The sequence below is a fragment of the Gadus chalcogrammus genome, chromosome 21, assembly GCF_026213295.1.
Source record: "Gadus chalcogrammus isolate NIFS_2021 chromosome 21, NIFS_Gcha_1.0, whole genome shotgun sequence".
NCBI classification, from domain to species: domain Eukaryota; kingdom Metazoa; phylum Chordata; class Actinopteri; order Gadiformes; family Gadidae; genus Gadus; species Gadus chalcogrammus.
The window spans coordinates 1,994,912-2,018,649 of record NC_079432.1 but is presented as its reverse complement, the minus strand read 5'-3'; the positions used below and the strand labels follow the sequence as shown (position 1 = coordinate 2,018,649).

The window sequence follows — 23,738 nt, the reverse complement described above, 5'->3', positions numbered from 1 at the left end:
TTCCTGTTGGTTGTCAGTTGAGGTCATGGGTAGGTAGGGAATTTATTTTATATTTTCCAGCGGCAGCGAATGATAGGTAGGTTGTTTTCATTTAAAAACGCGAAAATTCGCTCATCCTTGTACAGAATGAAGAGGTGCTGTACAAGAACGTAATTATAGTTTGCATCAAAAAAAAGAAAACATTTTTTTTTTATAAAGCTCATAAAATAATTTGGGTCGCACATAAATTGACAGAGTCGGTCGGAAACCGTAACAAAACCAAAAAAAAATTTAGGCCTAAGAACACACTCAGGAGGCTAGTGCTTAACTGGGTATAACGTTTGGATTCCATATGTGTTCTTGGCCTACACACCAAACACAAAGTTCCGGTTTTAAATTATAGCTATTGCTGATATGTATGCACTGTGTGTAATGTTGATACTGTCAATGCTGTGGACCAGAGACAACCGAAGCTCAGACTGGAGGAACGTTGCAGTTAGATACCGAGAGAAGGACTTCCCCAGGAGAAGAGCCTTCCTTCAAACAGACGAAAACATTGAAGGAAACTGTGTTCTGACTGTGGACACAGAGGACTGGAACTCATACAGAAACAGATGTATATGACCAGATTATCTCTCTCCGTCTCTCTCTCTCTGTCTCTCTTTCTCTCTCTCTCTCTCTCTCTCTCTCTCTATCTTTCTTCACAGATGGTAGAGGCCCCTCCCACAAAGCCAAGGGGGAAGTGAGGTTTGTTGATCGAGGAGAAGGAAGTAGACCCAAACAACAAGTGTTGCGGCCAGCAGAAGGTGAGTTGTATTGTTCGTGCTAATCAAAGCTTATTGTTTGACGCGGTTTCCCGGTTTAATGTTTAGGGAGGTTAAAGCAGCGTCAGCGGGGAGGGTGAGAGACCGGGAATCAGAAACCCGAGCCTATAGAAGTCTGTGTGACTCGTGTGGAAAGAATGCAAAGCTTCACTTTACTCCTCTGTACGTTACATTTACTGATCCGTTTCACAGCCCATAGGCTGTATACAATACACAGCCTATGGGCTGTATATTGTATAACTTGTATCCGTGCGATCGAGTGGATTCAAGCACTGAAGCAAGTCTAGGATTCAAAGTAGTTTTAAAGTAAAAAAAAAAGAGGAAGTGCACCCCGAGGCTTGTGGTCTTGGGAGAGCTCAGAGCCACCGGTCGGGGCGCTGTGTATTGGCCCTGTCTCGCTGGGAAGTGAGACAGCGTGACCTTTGACCCCAGGTCTCTGTATGGTAACGAGGGCCGACCAAACGTCCTGCTTGACGACCGCATTCATACTCCCAGCATCTCCCGGCTCAGTCAGCGGCTCAAAGGTCCCTTGGCCGAGTACTCATGTGTATTGGTGTGTGTGTGTGTGTGTGTGTGTGTGTGTCTGTGTGTCTGTGTGTCTGTGTGTGTGTGTGTGTGTCTGTGTGTGTCAGCAGCCATGAGGTCCTTCCTCCTCCTGCTCCCGCTCTGGGGGCTCTGGGGGGTCGTGGGGGCGTCAGACTTCAGGATCTGTGCCTTCAACCTCCGAGTTTTCGGCGAGAGCAAATCCAAAAACGTCGAGGTCATGAAGACCCTCGTCAAGGTGGGCGGAGTCACTCAGTCACACAATGACCACATTCACTGGATAAGAGTATCAGCTAATCCCCGTTATCTGTGTGTGTGTGTGTGTGTGTGTGTGTGTGTGTGTGTGTGTGTGTGTGTGTGTGTGTGTGTGTGTGTGTGTGTGTGTGCAGATCATTGCCCGCTGTGATGTGTGCGTACTTCAGGAAGTGAGGGACAGCAAAAACAAAGCTGTGCCGAAGCTGATGGCCGAACTCAACAGGTAAACAAACAACGGCTCCGCGCGCACACACACACACACACACACACACACACACACACACACACACACACACACACACACACACACACACACACACACACACACACACACACACACACACACACACACACACACACACACACACACACACACACACACACACACAGCTACTCATTGTGTTTACGTTTCCCCTGAATATGGGTCCTGTATTGACACTCTATTGGTTTTGGTCCTGTATTGGTCCTGTATTGATCCTGTATTGATCCTGTATTGATCCTGCATTGGTATTGGTCCTGTATTGATCCTGTATTTATCCTGCATTGGTATTGGTCCTGTATTGATCCTGTATTGGTATTGGTCCTGTATTGATCCTGCATTGGTATTGGTCCTGTATTGATCCTGTATTGGTCCTGTATTGGTATTGGTCCTGTATTGGTATTGGTCCTGTATTGGTTTTGGTCCTGTATTGATCCCGTATTGGTCCTGTATTGATCCTGCATTGGTATTGGTCCTGTATTGGTTTTGGTCCTGTATTGATCCTGTATTGGTATTGGTCCTGTATTGATCCTGTATTGGTCCTGTATTGATCCTGTATTGGTATTAGTCCTGTACTGATAGTCTCCCCGTCTCGCCCTCTGTGAGATACTACCGGGCCTCCCGCTACGATTCGGTGTCCAGCGAGAGTCTGGGCCGGTCGGCCTATCAGGAGCAGTATGTGTTCGTGTACAGGTGAGCTCATCCAATAGAAAGGCTCCGTCAATCACCCACCAGAGACGTCTGCATTTTATCGAACATCTCAAAGGTTGACACCTCGGTGTAATTAACAGTAGTATGGTAATCATTTAAAAGAAACCCTGATGACCCTGCAGGCAGTGTTGCCAGATTGGGCCGTATTTCCCGGCCCAATCTGGCAACACGGTGCGCAGGTGTGAGTGGGATTAGCAGTCAGCAGCAGTCTCAACCTCTGCTTTGGGACCAGTCGGTGCTGCCTGGTGCTTCAGTGGGGGGGTTGGTGTCTCTGCTTTAGGACTGCGACGGCTGAGGTGGTGGGCCAGTACCAGTACCCGGACAACCTTCGTGGGAGCCCGGACGCCTTCGCCAGGGAGCCCTTCGTCGTGAGGTTCAGGGCGCCCTCAACAGGTGAGGGCTCACCTGTTCCACTAGAACGTCAACGTTCAACCAGCCGACCAATCAGGAAGTGACAACCAGCGCGCTCTCGCTCGCTCTCTCTCTCTCGCTCTCTCTCTCCAGCCATAAAGAGTTTCGTCCTGATCCCGGTCCACACCAGCCCGGAGAACGCCACCATAGAGATCGACGCTCTCTACGACGTCTTCACCGCCGTCCGGAAGAAGTGGCGCAACGAGGTACAAAAACGAGATGAGCCATGACATTGTGTCACTATGAGGTTGTCATGGCATCTCAGGCTTTGCCTCTCCATAAGAGGAAGCAAAATGAACAAAAAATGTTGTATGTTCGTAGTTGACGTGCATTGGTGCGTGTTTGTGAGGGTCGAACATGGTAGTGAAGGTGGTTGGTGTGTGTCTGTGTGTAGAACGTGATGCTCCTGGGGGACTTCAACGCAGACTGCAGCTATCTGCCCAAGAAGAACCGGCAGAACGTCCGCCTGCTGACTGACCCCCGCTTCAATTGGCTGATCGAAGACAACAGGGACACCACCGTCAGGGAGTCAACGGACTGCGCCTACGACAGGTGACCCCACGCATCTACCAGTTCATACTCTACTGACTCTATTCATACTCTACCGACTCTATTCCTACTCTACCGACTCTATTCATACTCTACCGACTCTATTCCTACTCTACCGACTCTATACATACTCTAACTCTATTCCTACTCTAACTCTCTTCATACTCTACCGACTATTCCTACTCTACCGACTCTATTCATACCCTACTGACTCTATTCATACCCTACTGACTCTATTCATACCCTACTGACTCTATTCATACTCTACCGACTATTCATACTCTACCGACTCTATACATACTCTAACTCTATTCCTACTCTAACTCTATTCCTACTCTAACTCTCTTCATACTCTACCGACTATTCCTACTCTACCGACTCTATTCATACCCTACCGACTCTATTCATACCCTACTGACTCTATTCATACCCTACTGACTCTATTTCTACTCTACCGACTCTATTTCTACTCTACCGACTCTATTCATACTCTACCGACTATTCATACTCTACCGACTCTATTCATCTCCCTGTGTGGTGATTAGTGTTGGGTATCGTTTGGGTTTTATCTGATACCGGTGCCTACTCGGTACTTTTCAAACGGTTCCAGTGCTAAAACGGTTCTCAAACCGGTACTTAGTAAGTCCGTCCCGAGTCTCGAGGCGCCCATAGGCTTTATGGTTTATATGTTTGAAAGCCGTGACACACTCTTTTACCAGTTGGCCTGAAATACCACGCCTCGCAGTCATGGACCTATAAAGAAAGTCGTAGTCGTAACATGCGTGTTTAGCGCAACATTGAGAAGGGTCCCGTCTGAAACAGAGTCGCGCAGCGCTGCGTTCCGAACGTTGTAATCAAATACACCGGTATGGCGGTAATAGCGGTATATAACAAAAGCATTTCCTAACGAAAATACACACCGTTATTCAGTCTGAACCGGTATAGCGCCCAGCACTAACGCAAGTTGACGCCGCAACACCATGGGGGCGGGGCAGGGGGCGTTAAAAAACGCCAGGCACCGTTATGAGGAACCGAAATGTGCGTTCTTATTCGATCTCGTTACAACCGTTTACGTCGGAACCGGTTCCCTACTGGAACCGAGTTTCGGTGCTCAACCCTAGTGGTGATTGGTTCCTCTTCAACACGTCTTTGCCGTGCGTTCTGCTGAACCACTCACTATGGAGCTCATGTCCGTGTCGTCTGTCGTGTTGACAGGATCGTCGTCGAGGGCAACACCTTCCCCCGCCTCATCGTGCCGGGCTCGGCGGAGCCCTTCCTCTTCCCCGCCGAGTACGGCCTCACGGAGGAGCAGGTAACACACTGCCCCCCCCCCCCCCCTCAGAACCCCCTGACCCCTCCCCTTTGTGCCCCCCCCCCCCCAATCCACTCTGTTGTGCCCCCTCCCTGACCCCTCCTCTGTGCCCCCCCCCTGACCCCTCCTCTCTGTGCCCCCCTGACCCCTCCCCTCTATGCCCCCCCCCTGACCCCTCCTCTGTGCCCTGACCCCTCCCCTCTGTGCCCCCCCCCTGACCCCTCCTCTGTGCCCCCCCCCCCTGACCCCTCCCCTCTGTGCCCCCCCACAGGCCCTCAGCGTCAGCGACCACTACCCGGTCCAGGTCTCTCTGAGGTCTGGACCCGATCAGAAGCAGCGCCCTCTGAAGTCCGGACCCCCTCCCGGCCAGGTCCTCAGCCCCCCCCTGATGCTGGCCGTCTGCTGGCTGGCCTTCAGCTAAACCCACCGTGTGTGTCTGTGTGTGTCTGTGTCTGCGCGTGTGTGTGTGTCTGTGTGTGTGTGTGTGTGCGTCTGTGTGTGTCTGTGTGTGTGTGTGTAATGGACAATAAAGTATAAGCTACCGACTGAAATGCCTCTCAGGTCAAATGACGCACACGTGTTTAATCTGCCAAATCATCTGCTATTGTTGTTTATCCTGTAAATACAGTTTATATTTGATAATAAAACTGTTTTTCCTAATCCTTGTTTCGCCATTGTTCTTATCAAAGTGATATCTCATATTTTCCTGTCGATATCAATACACGCATATTCAAAATTATTACCCTAACCATTTACCTAACCAATCAAACACACTATTTATGTTTACTTTTATTAGCCAAGTGATTTAAAATGTTTTGCCTGCATGCATGGCAATGATGGCAACCCCACTCTCTAGGAGGGATCCCCCACTCTGAAGGAGGGGTCCCCCAGTCTGAAGGAGGGGTCCCCCAGTCTGTGTTCCTAATCTAGGTTTCCTCCTTGTTAATTAAGGGTGTTTTTTCTTGCCCTCGGTGGGGCTAGGGCATATATGGCCTGTTCAGCCCAGTATGCATGCATGCATGCATGCATGCATGCATGCATACATGCATACATACACACATACACACATACATACATACATACATATTCAGCCACATACGTACATACACAGACGCCACATTGACGGCTTCCGCCTGCGATGCGTCAACGTTGCCGCCATATTGGAGAGGGCAAGGCTGGCCTGCCAACAAATACACAGGAAGCTGCTGGTCTCTGGATAAAAAGATCTGTTGGCCGAGGGAGCGGCCGACCTGCAGAACAGAACGCAAAGCCTTAGCTTCCTTGTTCCTTCTGCAGGAGAGCCCCTCCCTCTGCCAAGTGAGTTCAATAATAGTTAATAATAGAACACAATCAGTACTCAAGCTTGATCACAGCTCGTTCTACCAGCAAGGGGCGAGCGGTATCACAGTAAACACACATTCATATATCGAATCAGATTAACACATTAAAAATGCTCAATGCGTGGGTTTTAAAATACACAGGCAATTATAAACTTGGTATGAATATATTGATACGTTCATTATATGGATAAAGAACCGTTTTTGGTTCCTTTCATCTTGAATGACCAAAATCAGGGACGAATCAGCAATGCGGGCGGAGTGGAACTCAGACCGGTACTGTCCAGGCCCAGGCTGGTCTGACTAGGAATGACTCAATACAACTCAATACAAGTTAAGCTAAGTTAAGTTATCCTTTAGTGTCCCTTTTTTGGGGGAAATTATTTTCTCTGCTTTTAACCCATGCGGGAGCTGGTACAAATGGTGTGGGGTTATCATCACGCGTCCTTGGAGGATCTGCAGCACATGGTATTAGTATTTCTAATTTTCAACAGCCTAAAGAAATATATAGTTTAACGATTGTAATTATTTCTGCTTGGCTTCGCGCCCCCTCTGTGTGGGAGGTCCTACAGCGAAGCCCCCGCCCACACCTGCCTGCATGGCGCTAGGTGTGGGCGGGGCTTGTTGAGTCCTCTCTGTATAAATAGCCGTGTCCCTTTGGGGGAAGCATTAGCAGCCCTGCTGAGCTCCCACCAACACCTCTGGAACCATGTTCAGCTCTCTCCTGCGCTCAGCGCTCGGTAAGTACTGTCATGGAGCCACACCTTCTGGGACCCGGGACCCCACTACATTCACTCTCTGGCTTTCAGAAGCAGCAGATGATTTGATTTATTGCTGTTGGATCAAAACAGCAAAATAAGTGTTTTTACAGATGATGATAAAGATTTGGTTTCTTTTTTAGTGTTGGCGGCAGTCTGCTGTCTTACATATGCAGGTAAGGTGTGTGTGTGTGTGTGTGTGTGTGTGTGTGTGTGTGTGTGTGTGTGTGTGTGTGTGTGTGTGTGTGTGTGTGTGTGTGTGTGTGTGTGTGTGTGTGTGTGTGTTCTCTTCTCTGAAGCCATATCCTCTATTTCCACAGAGAGCGTCATCACTTGTGAGGATCGGATGCAGCGACTGAGTTGTGGTAAGAAAACCCGTTATGAGGTCAAAGTGTCTCACCGTGCAGTTACGGCTCAGAAAAGGCTCCTGTGAACCTGGAGCCACTGTAACTTACTCCAGAAAACTCCAAGACGGACCCCCAAGTGTTCAAACATTCTCATCCATTAACTAATAACTAACAAACTAAAGAATTGCTAAGTGACTGAAAAATGAAGTGGATTGTTAAATGAATCTCTAATCTTTCCCACAGATCAAGGAGTGGTCAGTGTGCTCACAGTGGCCTACGGACGGACTGACAAACAGACCTGCAGTGAAGGCCGGCTCCCAGGACAGCTGGCCAACACTGCATGCTCTCAAGGAGGCGCCCTGGAAACCCTTGCAAACAGGTGCCCGGGATTGAGAGCTTCCCCGAACGTAGCTTCCCCGAACGTACAACGTAGCTGCACTCTGTAACGTTGAACTGAAACCATCACTCTCTTTGGGAATGTGATCCCTAGTGGATACTGGATCGATTATTTGGTTATTATGGATAATGGAATTATAGTGTTTGTTGTTTTGGTTCCCAGACAGTGTTCTTTGCATGCAGGTGTTTGTAGCTCTGGTCCTATTGGTAATGTGCGTTATGATCTCATCGTGTGAAGGTGTACCGGCAGAAGGATCTGTGAAGTGGACAAAACGATCTTCAGTGACCCCTGCCCTGGCACCTACAAATACATCCAAACCACGTACACCTGCCTCCCTGCAAGTAAGTCCTGTCACTCTGTGGTGGAACCCTTAGGTTCCATACTAAGAAAACACAATATCTGTTTCCGCTGTTAAGCAGATGACACCCAAATTGATATGCCACTCAAACTCAAAGATCCCAACTCAGTTCAACGGCTTTTAGACTGTCTTGATGACATCAAATCATGGATTTCCATCAATTACTTTAATTTAAATGAAAATAAAACAGAGTTTATAGTAATAAAGCCAAGTAAAGCTTGTACATTTAGCATAGAATTAGGATCCCTCGAACTATGGAAGCATATATGTAGCAAAATTCTAATGGCAATGCAATTTGCAATTTGCAAATCAATAAGTCATTACATTATGCAATTGACAATTCATTATGCAATTTAATAACGTAATTTCTAAATACGTTATTCAAAGTGTATTTTAGGTCCAATTTTTTGAGGTCCTTTATTCAAATTGGAAAGCTATAGCGTCCCCGTGATTGCATTGCACTTCACCACACTCCGTGTGTTGCAAAATTCAAATGGCATTTCAATCCGCAAAACGTTTTGCAAAACGTATCAGCCAATCGCGTCTGGGCGGCATCTACGTCACTTCCTCGTGAGACCATCTGATCATTCACGTTAGTACATGGCACTTTATTTCCATCTGTCATCATAAGGGGCCAAGTTACCTCCCCTTTCTCTGCCTTACCATACCAGAAAATTTGGCCCGCCAATATGACAATGAGCTTCAACCATGCGAGCGCCACATGTGTGTGTGTATGTGTGTGTGAATACACACGTTGTACACTTCTTTGTTATTTGGATAACCGTTCTGCGGGTGGTGTTATGGTGAATAACACGTCGGCTTCTCTGACCTCTCTGGTATTTCCACAACGAGGCTCGTAGTGGCGGTTATCTCAGCCATGGTTGAGAAGGAATTAGGGGAAAGGAACTTCGGCTTTGACCTTGAGTATATGAACTGCGACATCGAGGAGAAAGGGATTGTTGCCCGTGATTGCCTCCCACCAGAGCCCCATCGCCCGCTGCCCACTGCCGAGGCACCACCACCGCCGCGAGGCACCACCGCCACGAGGCACCACCGCCACGAGGCACCACGGTGCGACCCGGCCGTGGTGCCACGGCGCTGCCCGCATCCGAGGCGGTGGTGCATCAACAGAGGGCAGCGGGGCTCCGGCAAGAGACAATCGCGGTCAACAATCCCTTTCACCTCCATGTCGCGGTTCAGTCTACTTCAGATTGATGTGGAAGTGGAAGAACCAGAGACTTCGGAGAACCAGACGCGGTCGTTTGAGATTCATAATATCGTTGTTCGGCGTTTTGCAAAATCTTTTGCAAAGTGTTTTGCGGATTGAAATGTCTTTTGAATTTTGCAACACAAGGAGCGTGGCGAAGTGGATTGCAATCACGGGGACGCTATAGCTCTTCAATTTGAATAAAGGACCTCAAAAAATTTGACAATGTTAGTCTATTTTTATTGTTACAACTTTTGCAAATTTTATTTAGGATTTCATTGTCACTTTGCATATTAAAATACACTTTGAATAACGTATTTACAAATTACATTATTAAATTGCATAATGAATTGTCAATTGCATAATGTAATGACTTATTGAATTGCAAATTGCAAATTTTATTGCCATTAGAATTTTGCTACATATATGCTTCATTATGGAACCTTATTCTAAGCACTCTGTTAGAAATCTTGGTATCATTTTAGACACAGATTTTAAACTGGACAAGCAAATTAACTCTTTGGTAAAAGCCAGCTTATCCAAAGTACTACTCACCATCCCAACGTCTAGTCTAAAGAGCAGGGGGAATGGGGCTCTTTCAGTTGTTGGCCCCAGTGTCATGGTTTTGAATAATGTTTTTTGCAATTTGGACTTTGGCGGCATCAAGTGGCCGTACATGTGTTATTTAAGTATTTTCTGTTCCCTTGCTTTGCCAATTAGCCCCGTCACCTGTGTCTTGTTGCTCTGGTCACATGACCAATCAAGCCATGTATTTAAGCCCTGCTTTTGCCTATGTTCAGGGCTTAGTCTTTCTGTCAGAATTGGGGATCAAGCCCGGATCTACGAATCCACAGTTCTACTCTGAACCCAGTTAACAAAAAGGGAAGGGTATAGACTCAAGTGCAGAGAGGGTTTAACTGAAAGGTTGTTTATTACAACAAAGTCTTTGGGCAAAAACACAGAAGATCAAATTCAAAAACGAGGGCAAAATCCAAAAAGAGCTGAAAATCCAAAAGAGAAGGCAAAAGGAAAACTCAAAAACAGGTAGATCCTCATCAAAAGACTGAAGTCCAAAACGTCATACCAAAGGGGCAAATCCAAGTGGGTAATCCAGAGGGCAGGCAAGCGGTCAAAACACAGGGGATCAATAATCATTTCCAATACAAGACTTTAGCTTCGGTCAGAGTACGAACGTGGCACATCAAAGACAAAGCACTGAACATAGGCAAAAGCAGGGCTTAAATACATGCCTTGATTGGTCATGTGACCGGAGCAACGATACACAGGTGACAGGGCTAATTGGCAAAGCAAGGGAACAGAAAATACTTAGATAACACATTTACGGCCACTTGATGCCGCCAAAGTCCAAAGTGCAAAAAACATTATTCAAAACCATGACACCCAGACTGTGGAACAAACTCTCTCTTCGTGTTAGGCTGGCCCCTTCAATGCCCATTTTGAAAGCACTCACAAAAACTCATTTATTTTCTCTTGAATTTAACTCTGCATACGTTTTATTATTGTCCGTGTCCGGTTTTGTGCTTTAAATGTTTTTACGTTATTTCTGTTTTTATAACTCGATAGCTGATTTGTACAGCACTTTGGTCAGCTGTTGTTGTTTTAAAGGGCTCTAAAAATAAACTTGACTTGACTGTGAAGTACTGAAACACTGGACCTCCATGTTTGTGAGTGTGATGTCTAACCAGCCTTCATGTGCAGATCATGTCGTCGGCTGTGAGATGTCGGAAGTGGAACTCTCCTGTGGTAGGATTCACCACCGATGTGTCACAATGTGCTCAACAATAAAGTCCCATATTTCATCTTCACCTGCAAGTTCACATGTGAGGTTCTCTTCCTGTCTGCTCCCCACCCAGATGCCGGCCAGACGATAGCGCTCATTGGAGCGTTCTTCGGGCGCGCCGACCGAACCACCTGCATATACGGTCGTCCTGAAGTTCAATTCAATAAAATCACTTGCTTTACTCCTACTGCGAACCGAGTTGCAGCTGAAAGGTACTGATCCTGATTCCTCTCCTTGTTAAAATGTACATTCATAGCTAATAAAGAGCGGTCACTTGGTGACTTCCAGATTGGTGAGAGGAGTTAACAACCGTGTCTCCACAGGTGTAACGGTAAAAATCGTTGTAGTATCTATGCACTGGACTCAGTGTTTCAGGATCCCTGTCCAACGACCATCAAGTACATGGAACTGGCTTATACCTGTGAATGTAAGTTTTGGAAACAAACATTGTTTTTTTTTCCTACAATGTGGATTTAGCTCTTCTCTAATAGAACCTGTTCTTCATACTGAGCTTTCCAATCCTACAGATCCCCTCTGAGGAGAGCAGCAGGCCTACACTACCAACACCAACATCTGGAGACACATGCCCCCCCCCCCCCTCCCCCAGCTCTCCACCTGATGAATGAATCTTGATCTTGCTTTCTGCTTTTTGCATTAAATGATTATTACAACATTCAAACTCATGCTCTGATGCAGTCATGTGTGTTGTGAAAGAAAGAACATCAGTGCATACAAGTAGGCCTTCATCTTCTACCAGTGAGAACTTTTGATGTCTTTACCGATCCATTTACACCATTTTATGTCTACTAGGTTGACCTTCTGAGGTCAGAGGTTATCAAGGCCTTATTATTAAAGCCTTGTTATTAAAGCATGCTACTGTTTGGACTCATCTATATAGCCAGACTTCTTCCTTCCCTGAGATACTAATCCAAGACACTGGATCCACAAACTTTGAAAATCCCTTCAAACAAATATTCTCTTCAAAATGAAAAACATAGAACTCTTAAAACCGTTATGAGATAGATTGATCTCAGCGGTGTAGAAATGATCGTATAAAAATGTTGGAATAAACTGGAGGGGAATTCCTCTGTGGTCTCACAGAGGAATACGTATAAAACGTTATAATATTTATTTTACAAAGAATGTAAAGATGGTAACATGGTCTCGGTCTTTGAAAAGACCTTATTGGCAGCACAAGGAAAAGTACCGTATTGGACAGAATATAAGACAGCCTTTTTCCCCTCGAAATAGGTCCGAAAAAGTCGGGTCGTCTTATATTCGGGGCCTAGTATTCAGAGAGCAGCTTATCTTCTTCGCCTCTCCCTTATAATGTCGATACACATTCGCGGCCCCAGGTGGCGCCAAAAACTGGTTCCGGGAAGAAGTATTCCAGCATCCTTAACAACCAGCCCGTTCTATTTCATGTAGGCTACGCCGTCTAGTAGGGGTGCAACGGATCATCATTGATCCGTGATCCGTTCGGATCATCTATTTCGGTTCGGCACACGCATGATCCGCGGATTGATTTATGAAAAAAAAAAATTGTGCGCATGTTCAGTCCACACACAGCCGTAACCATTCCTTCTAGTTCCAGGGACAGAGCTACTTAACACGCTCTGGGTAAAAGTCTGCAACAGTTCCCTTTTCAATAAGCAAACAGTCCTATGGCTCGTTGTGATTTATTGTCCTCAGCGTACAACATGAAGAACAGTGGGCATGGAAAATAAAAGTAGGCTAGACTTCGGTGACTACTGTAACGATAACTGCTGCCTCCAGTGCTACGTCTGTTTCCATATACTCACGCTGCCACACAAATCTGTCGCCTAGGTTACCACACAGACGTAACACGTAGCTGACCTAGCGATTGCTAACATAAAGAAAAACCTGCAACACAGCGTGGTCATGGCGAGCGGAGGAACAGAAGAACGCCCCACATTTAAATCCCCTGTTTGGGAGCATTTTGGCTTCCCTATCAAATTGAATTCAGAAGGAAAGAGGTTGGTGGATAAAACCGTGACGGTGTGTAGGCACTGTGGCACAAGAAAGCCATACAACAGTGGAAACACATCGAGCATGGCCACGCATTTACAGCGACATCACCCCGGTGTTTCACTGACAGGAGTGAAACCGAAAGCGGCTCAACAACCGCTCATCACCGCGGCATTTAAGCAGCCCCTTCCTCCACAATCAGACCGGGCTAAAGCAATCACAAACGCAATATTTTTTTTTTTTTTGCTGATCCGAAAAATGATCCGATCCGTGACTGATCCGAGGAACGATCCGAACCGTGAGTTTTTTGATCCGTTGCACCCCTACCGTCTAGGCGTCGCCTTATGGGCTTCGCCTTATGGGCTTGTCCCGTGCGCGTTCTCGCGCGCACTGAAAATTTAAACTATGCACCAATCAACATGGGCACCGCCCACATTTCCCACGGTATCGTGAATATAAGGCGGCGCATACCGCCGCCCATCCTCCCTTTTCTTTCAGCTATTGTACTGATCTACGAAAAAGAAGAAAAAAAAAAAGAAGAATTTACATTTACATTTACTTCGAACCTTCAAACCGATGGCAGCGGCGTTGGCGAGGCAACGGACCAACGGCCCTTATCAGGGCCACTGGAGAGCGCAATCTAAGAGAGCTAGGGGGTCCTTTTCAGGGCCACTGGAGGGCGCATCTATTGCCGCTTTTCCACCGCACATGTAGCTCGACTCGACACGACACTACTCGACACGGTAGCAGCGCGGGTCCTTTTCCACCGCAAATAGTACCTCCGGGACGTGGGCGGGGTCGGCTGCGTGAAAGGGCCGTGACGTATTTTTGTATGCGACGCAAACAACACCTACGTAACCCACACATGGACAGAACCCACATAACAACAATGGAGAACATCGATGCGATGGTATTCGTGTTCGTATTATTAGCTGGCATGTTGAAGAAGTGGAATATGTTGGCTGCGGCGCTGCTATGGCTGTTACCAGCATGGTTGCCATGTCGCTCTCGTGACTTCGTCACACTCTCTGGCCAATCAGTGGCCGGCCGTCTGCCGACGTCACCTTTTAGCATCGGCTCAGCCGCTTGGAACCTAGAGCGAGGCGGTACTAGAAAAAGCAGCCACTTCAGGTACCAGATTCCATGTTTTCGCGGTGGAAACGCAAAAAAGGCGAGCTGAGTCGAGTCGAGTCGTGTCGAGCTGGTACCTAGCAGTGGAAAAGCGGCATATGAGAGCTAGGGGGTCCTTATCAGGGCCACTGGAGAGCGCATCTATGAGAGCTAGGGGGTCCTTTTCAGGGCCACTGGAGGGTGCATCTATGAGAGCTAGGGGGTCCTTTTCAGGGCCACTGGAGAGCGCATCTATGAGAGCTAGGGGGTCCTTTTCAGGGCCTCAGTGTGCCTCCTGTCCCACTTCCCTGGCGCCGGGTGACTCACTTTTTTCTCTTGATCATCGCCTTGCTTGAGCTAGGAGGAATTTGATAGTTATGATATTATAACTCTAGCTCTATGATTGTAGGCGTCGCCGTCTAGTTTCCCACCGGCTGACCCTCCAAATGCTGAAAGAAAAGCATGGAGGATGGGCGGCAGTTTGCGCCGCCTTATATACACGTTACCGTGGGTAATGTGGGTGGTGCCCACGTTGATTGGTGCATAGTTGAACAATTCAGTGCGCGCAAACACGCGCACGGAACAAGCCCATGAGGCAGAGCCTAGACGGCTATGCCTACAATTATAGCCCTAGAGTTATAATATAATAACTATCGCTACCAGGTTTTAAAGATGGAAAGACAGGGTGAGCATTTAGAGAAGTGGCTCAAAAGTGGGTCAGGTCAATCCACAACAGCGTAGGAGCTATGATGCCAATTTTTAAATAATGGTCGTCAATGAGGCTGAGTCAAGTTACAACTGCCAAGCTGCCAAGAAGTTCGGGGTCACGGAGTGTAACGTAAGAAAATGGCGAGCACAAAAACAACGTCTCACAGATGCCAGTCAGTGCAAATCTGGTCTGCAAATCTTTTTTTCTAAATGTTTGGGTTGTAAACGGGGGGTCGTCTTATAATCAGGGTCGTCTTATATTCGGACCAATACGGTACTGTGGCTCTTCAATGCTGCGTTGTCCCCAGATGACATATTGATCCTGACAGACCAAAGGCCTCCAGTGAACTTGTTTACATTCGACCGTAACACTAATGCTGCCCTCACTCTCCAAGAACAACACAAAGGTTATAATCCTCATGTTGACTGTTCATCCACGAGTTCATACATACTAACTTTTGGCTAATACTATAAGCCCTATCGCAGAAATAAGAACACCCAGCGCCTACATGGCGCTGGGTGTGGGCAGGGCTTGTTGAGTCCTCTCTGTATAAATAGCCGTGTCCCTTTGGGGGAAGCATTAGCAGCCCTGCTGAGCTCCCACCAACACCTCTGGAACCATGCTCAGCTCTCTCCTGCGCTCAGCGCTCGGTAAGTACTGTCATGGAGTCACACCTTCTGGGACCCGGGACCCCACTACATTCACTCTCTGGCTTTCAGAAAATATGTTTTTTACACGTGATAATGATTTTATTTGTTTTTTAGTTTTGGCAGCAGTCTGCTGTCTTACAAGTGCAGGTAAGGTGTGTGTGTGTGTGTGTGTGTGTGTGTGTGTGTGTGTGTGTGTGTGTGTGTGTGTGTGTGTGTGTGTGTGTGTGTGTGTGTGTGTGTGTGTGTGTGTGTGTGTGTGTGTCCTCTTCTCTGAACCAGTTATCCTCTATTTCCACAGAGACCGTCATCACTTGTGAGGGCCGGATGCAGCGACTGAGTTGTGGTAAGAAAACCCGTTAATGAAAGGATCGGACGACCGGGCCAGAAAGAACAAAATGCAAACATGAGGTCAAAGGGAAGTGTCTCACTGTGCAGTTAAGCCTATACTCAGAAAAGCAGGATGCTCTTGACACACTGATATGTTTATTCAGAGACTTCCAGGTAGTTTGCTTCTATGACAGCCCTACTTTCTTGGTGTCTGACGCGAAGCACGTTGGCATGTCCAAAACTAAAAGGCTTTGGGGATTTGGTATGAGGGCCCTCGGTCAAGTCTTGGAGACTGTGCTCCCCGGTTCAAGACTGAAAGAGTATGATCGACTCTAAATATTATTGAAGTGCACCGCTGGAAAAGAGGGGTCAGAACTGGCTCCAGCCGGAACCTCGACCCAGAACCGAAACTATCCAAATGAAAAGAGATGGACAGGATTCAACAGCAGCTGAGATTGGAACATGACCCATTTCTTAATCAGTTTGCACTGATATCAAACACAATATTTACAGAGCAATGACCCCTAAAACACACACACACACACACACACACACACACACACACACACACACACACACACACACACACACACACACACACACACACACACACACACACACACACACACACACACACACACACACACACACACCTTACTTATTTTGGCCTTCACCGATTCATCTTTTGCCGTTTCAATTTCACAATACCAATTATAGAATAACACAGTAAAAATACAAATATATTTAATAATATTGTTTTATTCAACCTGAACGATAGAGTAGGTGGTTTGTACAGGTCGCCCAGTACGAACCACGTGACCGTTTGGCCCTGTCGACGGATCGGACGCCACGCCCACACTAAAATCGTTTTATTATGTTTTGAGCGTAGGTCGTCGGAGAAAAACATGGACGCCACCCGGAAAGCTATTGTTGCGGTAGCATTGGCAGACTACTACTACTGTTTTCATTTATATTATTTCAGGACTACGAAATAATATAAATGAAACGGTGCGTTTTCACCGTACGAAAACGCAGCCATTTGAACTTCTAAAATTTTCACTTCATTTCATGTTTCAATGTATCTTCTGCATATGTAAGTTATTACAGCAATACGAGTGATTGAAATTGCGATTTAAACCACCAAAGCGTTCCAAACACAATGAAAACAGTTCACTACATGTCACACTGGGCGCATCCATCTTCAATTCTATCTCGGAAGCCTCGCTCGGTCACCGCTGAGTTCAAACGAGATGGCGAGATCGACTTCCGAGGAAAAGGGGCGTGTTTGTGCGTGTCGCTAGGCAACGTCCTCGGAGCTCCGAGACGGATGGATATTAAAACGCACCATAAATGTATGAGTTGGTTGTAGGAATACGTCCATGCAATTGCTAACCCTTATTATCCTACCTGTGGGGGGGAGGGGTCAGGTTCATGGGGGTCGCGGATGTGGCTAGCGCCAGAATGCTGCTGCCACCATGTGGGGAAAAGAGAAATTGCAACGGTGGCGGGCTGGCGGACCATAAATAATGCATTTTCGTAAGGGAGCCGCGGGCCATATAAAATATAACCCCGTGCCAAGATTGGCCCACGGGCCGGACTTTGGACATGCCTGGATAAGGAGGACGGATTTTCGTGGTGCACAAGGGAAGTTTATAATTCCGCTGAAATGTATCCATTCAAACGGTTCCTTTCAGATATACATTTTGTCGAAGAAAATTATCATGACACATTAATACCGCTGTTGGATGATGTCCTTGTAATAAAAAGGTATATTCTCGAGTGACCAAGGGAGGACATTTATTTTTCTTTGGGACGGACTAACGAGCGGGCAGGTGCACCATACAAATGATAGCACCATCTAGCCGATGGGTTTTTCAGGGGAAACCGGAAGTCTGTGTTCGCACTGCTTCCGCCCGAAAATCCACTCCAAAGCAAATGGTGTGTTTTATTATCCATCGGTCTCGGAGGTAGGACGTTGCCTAGCGACACACACGAACACGCCCCTTTCCCTCGGACGGCAAACTCGCCATCTCGGTTGAACTTAGGCCCCGTTTACACGAGGACACTTGGGGGTAAAAACGACAAAATATTAAATCGAAAGTGCCTTTCGTTTAGACGGTGACGGCGTCTTCGGGGCTTAGAAATGCAAAAATCTGAAACCACCCTACAGAGTGGAAATCTTAAACGCTCCGCCGTAGCGTTTCCGTCTACACTGCCAAGACGCAAAACTCTGCTCAGATCTGCTCACGTCGCGTACGCGTTTACGTCACATACATGCCCCAGTACCGGGAAATAAACTAACATGTCGGATTATTTCCATGCGTCGCACCGTCAAGTTGCTCTGGCAGCTCTAATAAACTTACAGGAGTCTTTCCACGAAATGTACAGATATTATTACTGAACAGAGAGGGATCTGTAATTATTAGAGCTGTCAAGCGATTAAAATATTTAATCGTGATTAATCGCATTAATGTCATAGTTAACTCACGATTAATCGCAATTAATCACAGATTATTTTTTTATGCTAAATATCCCTTGATTTTTTTGTCCCATAATTCTTCTCATTTTAATTCTCTTATCAACATGGTGAAGTGCATCGGCTTGCCTTGTGCAAATGATTTTTTATTGATAACAACATTGGCATATACTGATCAAAACAGGACGATACAAAAAAAGAGCCTATAGTGCAATTAAACGACTGCTTTGAACAAATGTCATTTGAACATAGCAGTCAGGCTACTGCTTCTTTGTTTTGAGCCAAAGAAATGTTTTTTTTTAGTTTTTTTTTAAATATAATAATTGCGTTAATCGCGCGATAAAAAAATTAACGCCGTTAAAATTGGTTTGCGTTAACGCCATTAATAACGCGTTTAACTGACAGCTCTAGTAATTATGTTTTGGTTTTCGCGGCGCAGATAAGAGAAGGAAGATTCTACGCATGCGCTCAGACATGGCGGTGTTGTGTTATAGTGTATCACAGCGCCATCTATCCGCCTGACATGCATACCCAATCGAATTCCACACACTTTTGCGTCACCGTATGCACGCAGATTTCCTCCCGAAAACGCTTGTCTAACCGTGGAATAAAAAGTGAAGACGCAACGCCACTTTTGCGTCTTGTGTTCAGACCGTCATCATGTTAACGTAGCCTCAGTGGTGACCGAGCAAAATTCCGAGACAGAATTTGAGATGGCTGCGCCCAGTTTGACTTGAAGTATGAACTGTTATCATTGTGCTTGGACCGCTTTGGTGGTTTAAATGGCAATTTCAATCACTCGTATTACTGCAATACCTTACTGCGTCCGTATCTCTGCCTATGGCCTATAGCCTACCTATTTTGGAGCGCCTGGTCCTCTGCCAATGCTACAGCGACAACAGCTTTCCGGGTGGCGTCCATGTTTTCCTCCAACGACCGAGCGAAATAATAAAACGCTTGAAGTGTGGGCGCGGCGTCAGATCCGAGATCCGAGTCGGTTCGCACCCCAATAACAGCTTTCAAATGTTTTTAAAGCCTAAATGCAATCAATAAAATAAAATGCATAAGAAAAGCATTGTTAAGGTTACTAAAATGATCAACATGGGGGCATAGATACAATAAGTTATTTGAAAGGTTATTGTGTGCAGGGTCAAAGAATGCCTTGAGAGAGAGATGGAGATGTCTGGTCTCTTTCATATAAATAAGGGCATTAAGGATCCCTAGATTTTGAAGATAATATACTATAAATACTATAAAAAGTGATATCATTAGGATACAAGGACGCTTAGGAGTGAGCCAGAGACCAGGGGTCTGTTTTATACTGTTTGATAATATGATCGGTTGGTTGATAATAATGAACATTATTTTACATGATTATCCTCCGCTAACAAAAGCCATTTACTAAAATGGATTTCACATTCCCTGGACCATCTCCTGTGGTTCGGTAGTTGGAGCAGGCATGACATTCTTCTGTTGAGCTGTAGAAACTCAGTTACTCATCACAGCAAAGAAGAGAACATTTCTGTAACTTCCTCCAGTGACCCTAAAACGGACCCCCAAAGTTTTGTCAATTGGCCTACTTTCAACGTTATTGCCTAATTTGCTAATCTTAAGAGTAGCAAAATTATAAATAAAATATAAAAGGAATCTCTAATCTCTCCCACAGATCAAGGAGTGGTCAGTGTGCTCACAGTGGCCTACGGACGGACTGACGGACAGGAATGCAGTGAGGGCAAACCTTCAGGACAGTTGGCCAACATTGCATGCTCTAAAACAGACGCTCTGGAAGCCCTTGCAAACAGGTGACTATCAGTGATGAGGGCTTCCCCTAACCTACAGCGGCACTCTGTAACGTTGTACTGCCGCCTTCAGTCTCTTGGGGAATGTGATCCCCAAACTCAAGAATGAGTTTCAGTTAAAATGAGTAAATTGACATTAAAGATGAGTAGAGAATAGGGGTGCAAACAATTAATCGATTATCGATTAATTGTCGATAAGAGATTACTCGATGAAAATAAATTACTTGCAATTAATCGCATTTTTAACCCGTAATTCCCCAACCGTCCACGTGAGGGCGCGCTTGACGCCAGACGTACTTGACGCACACGCGGGAACACAAGCGGGAACACAAGCGAAGCAGGACAAGACAAACGAAAAGCGGGACACTGACACGATGAAGAGGGCAAAACGGAGTGCAGTATGGAGCTGTCACGTTAAAATTGTACCGGGGGCGAAAATTTTACCGGCCTACGTCATCTGTTGTTTACATCTTGACAACCTGCCTGGTAACAGACGACACGATCGTCTGTTGCCGGGCAGGTTGCAAAAAACATTCGGCTCATGTTTCCAAAAGACGAAATAACATAATACAGATAACGGATCGCTCGATAACACTTGTTTTTACTTTATATTTGTATTGTATTTAATTGTTTAATCGAATAGCAAAAGACGACGCGATCGTCTGTTGCCGGGAAACGGGCGATCGCGTCAAATGACGTAGGAAGGTTCTTGAACATTCATAAATGCGATTAAACAATTAAATACAATACAAATATAAAGTTAGCAACGCCAATAAATGTTAATGGTAAAATAAGTGTTCTGTCTTGTCAGGCTCAATGAAGGAGTGCAATGAAAGAGCATGAAAGTTCGCGAATGTTCAAGAACCTTCCTACGTCTTTTGACGCGATCGCCCGTTTCTCGGCAACAGACGATCGCGTCGTCTGTTGCTATTCGATTAAACAATTAAATACAATACAAATGTGAAGTAAAAACAAATGTTATCTATCGATCCGTTATCTGTGTTATGTTATTGCGTCTTTTGGAAACATGAGCCGAATGTTTTTTGCAACCTGCCCGGCAACAGACGATCGCTTCGTCTGTTACCAGGCAGGTTGTCAAGATGTAAACAACAGATGACGTAGGCCGGTACTATTTTCGCCCCGGGTACAATTTTAACGTGACAGAGCCACTTTAAGTTGGTTAATGACGACAAAGACGCCAAACGCACAATATGTGAAAGTATTTTAAGGGTACAACAACTTAACAACTTCGTTGAATTACCACCTAAATGTGTCACATTCAGAAGGAAATTCAGCTTCTCAGAAGAATTACCGCTTATCAATTAATCGATCATCGATCGATAAGATGAAACAACTATCGATTAATGAATTACTCGATAATTTGCATCCCCAGTAGAGAACAATGTGTTTTGGTGCCCAGACAGTGTTGTTTGCTTGCAGGTATTTGTATCTCTCGTCTTATTAGTGATGTGTGTTCCTGTTTAAGGTGTAATGGTAGGAAAGTCTGTGAAGTGGACAAAACTATCTTCGGTGCCGACCCCTGCCCTGGCACCCACAAATACATCCAAACCACGTACACCTGCCTCCCTGCACGTGAGTCCTGTCACTCTGTGAAGTACTGAAACACTGGACCTCCATGTGTGTGAGTGTGATGTCTAACCAGTGTTTATGTGCAGATCATGTCGTCGCCTGTGAGCATTCCAAGGCGGAAGTCATCTGTGGTAGGATTCACCACCGATGTGTCACAATGTGCTCGACAATCAAGACTCATATTTCATCTCCACCTGCAAGTTCACATGTGAGGTTCTCTTCCTGTCTGCTCCCCACCCAGACGGCGGCCAGACGATAGCGCTCATTGGAGCGTTCTATGGGCGCGCCGACCGAACCACCTGTATATACAATGTTCCTGACAAGAAATTAAATAAAATCGACTGCTTTGCTCCTACTGCGAACCAAGTTGTAACTGAAAGGTACTGATCCTGATTCCTCTCCCTGTTAAAATGTACATTCATAGATAATAAAGAGCTGTCGCTGGGTGACTTCCAGATTGGTGAGAGGAGTTAACAACCGTGTCTCCACAGGTGCAACGGTAGCCGTTGTAGCGTCCATGCGGTGAACTCAGTGTTTCAGGATCCCTGTTCTGGGACCTTCAAGTACATGGAACTGGCTTATACCTGTCAATGTAAGTTTTGGAAGTAAACATTTTTTCCTACAATGTGGATTTAGCTCTTCTCTAATACAACCTGTTCTTCATACTGAGCTTTCCAATCCTACAGATCCCATCTGAGGAGAGCAGCAGGCCTACACTACCAACACCAACATCTGGAGACACATGCCCCCCCCCAGCTCTCCAGCTCTCCACCTGATGAATGAATCTTGATCCTTTTTGCATTAAATGATTATTACAAAATTCAAACTCATGCTCTGATGCAGTCATGTGTGTTGTGAAACAAAGAACATCAGTGCATACAAGTAGGCCTTCATCTTCTACCAGTGAGAACTTTTGATGTCTTTACCGATCCATATACACCATTCTATGTCTACTAGGTTGACCTTCTTAGGTCGGAGGTTATCAAGGCCTCATTATTAAAGCTTCAGCCCGATCTCATCTATATAGCCAGACTTCTTCCTTCCCTGAGATACTAATCCAAGACACTGGATCCACACACTTTGAAAATCTCTTCAAACAAACATTCTCTTCAAAATTAAAAACATAGAACTCTTAAAACCGTAATGAGATAAAGATTGATCTCAGCGGTGTAGAAATGATCATATAAAAATATGTTGGAATAAACTGGAGGGGAATTCCTCTGTGGTCTCTGGTAAAACGTATAAAACGTTGTAATATTTATTTTACAAAGAATGTAAAGATGGTAACATGGTCTCGGTCTATGATAAGACCTTATTGGCAGCACAAGGAAAAGTACCGTAATGGAATATAAGACCCCTCGAAATAGGTCAGAAAAAGTCGGGTCGTCTTATATTCGGGGTCTAGTATTCAGAGCGCAGCTTATCTTCTTCGCCTCTCCCTTTAAATGTCGACACATTCGCGGCCCCAGGTGGCGCCAAAAACTGGTTCCGGGAAGAAGTAGTCCAGCATCCTTAAAGGGACACTGTGTAAAAATGACTCCCATCTAGTGGTACAATTGTATATTGCATTCAAACTAATAGTGCTTGCTTGTTCGAAAAACTACGGTGGGCAGTATGTGCCAAGAAGCAGTGTCATGACATCCAATAATACCTCATCGAGTCATTCGAGTGATGATGAGGTTCGTTATTTCAAACAAATTTCAAACTGCATTGAATCATTAGTGTAAGCTAATGATGTATGAGTAATTACTCCTCGAGCAAGATAGTGAATTATTTCAGTCATCATTCACGCTGGCTCAGAGTGAAAACGAGTTGCATTTCCTGTACCACGTAGTGCTTTTGGTCCCTCTCGGCAGTTCATAGACCGGAAGAACATGGAAGCCTCCGTGAAGCCTACCCGTCCTATGTAACTACATATTAGTTATTCTTCGCTCAGGAGGATAAGCGAGATTTTTGGCAGAAATAATTTTACACCAATGAGGACTTATTTATGAATGAATACGTTGATTTGAGGTAATAAATGACTTAAAATATTACACA

The 23,738-nt window shown here is 45.8% G+C and overlaps 3 protein-coding genes across 4 annotated transcripts; all 3 read left to right on the top strand.

Annotated features, from left to right (window-relative positions):
• The first annotated feature begins 706 nt into the window (after positions 1 to 706).
• On the top strand, positions 707 to 5,497 carry LOC130374127 (deoxyribonuclease gamma-like). 2 transcript variants are annotated; one of them, XM_056580724.1, is made up of 9 exons: positions 707 to 785; positions 1,439 to 1,584; positions 1,736 to 1,824; positions 2,467 to 2,553; positions 2,852 to 2,964; positions 3,076 to 3,188; positions 3,377 to 3,534; positions 4,747 to 4,843; positions 5,115 to 5,497. In XM_056580724.1, exons 2-9 carry the CDS (start codon positions 1,441 to 1,443, stop codon positions 5,262 to 5,264), a joined length of 951 nt encoding a protein of 316 aa, XP_056436699.1. In that variant the 5' UTR covers positions 707 to 785; positions 1,439 to 1,440; the 3' UTR covers positions 5,265 to 5,497. The 2 variants fall into 2 exon arrangements, with proteins under 2 accessions (XP_056436699.1, XP_056436700.1); XM_056580725.1 differs by having other exon boundaries at positions 709 to 785; positions 1,436 to 1,584; positions 5,115 to 5,482.
• Positions 5,498 to 6,839: 1,342 nt separating this feature from the next.
• Positions 6,840 to 12,091, top strand: LOC130374132 (L-rhamnose-binding lectin SML-like). Its single transcript, XM_056580731.1, has 9 exons — positions 6,840 to 6,920; positions 7,082 to 7,114; positions 7,259 to 7,303; positions 7,529 to 7,664; positions 7,920 to 8,023; positions 10,967 to 11,011; positions 11,122 to 11,260; positions 11,372 to 11,475; positions 11,576 to 12,091. The coding sequence occupies exons 1-9, from the start codon at positions 6,890 to 6,892 to the stop codon at positions 11,584 to 11,586; spliced, it is 648 nt and encodes a 215-aa protein (XP_056436706.1). The 5' UTR covers positions 6,840 to 6,889; the 3' UTR covers positions 11,587 to 12,091.
• Positions 12,092 to 15,354: 3,263 nt separating this feature from the next.
• On the top strand, positions 15,355 to 22,875 carry LOC130374133 (L-rhamnose-binding lectin SML-like). The gene is made up of 9 exons (XM_056580732.1): positions 15,355 to 15,506; positions 15,621 to 15,653; positions 15,805 to 15,849; positions 19,976 to 20,111; positions 21,595 to 21,701; positions 21,785 to 21,829; positions 21,940 to 22,078; positions 22,190 to 22,290; positions 22,385 to 22,875. The coding sequence occupies exons 1-9, from the start codon at positions 15,476 to 15,478 to the stop codon at positions 22,393 to 22,395; spliced, it is 648 nt and encodes a 215-aa protein (XP_056436707.1). The 5' UTR covers positions 15,355 to 15,475; the 3' UTR covers positions 22,396 to 22,875.
• Positions 22,876 to 23,738: the final 863 nt, after the last annotated feature.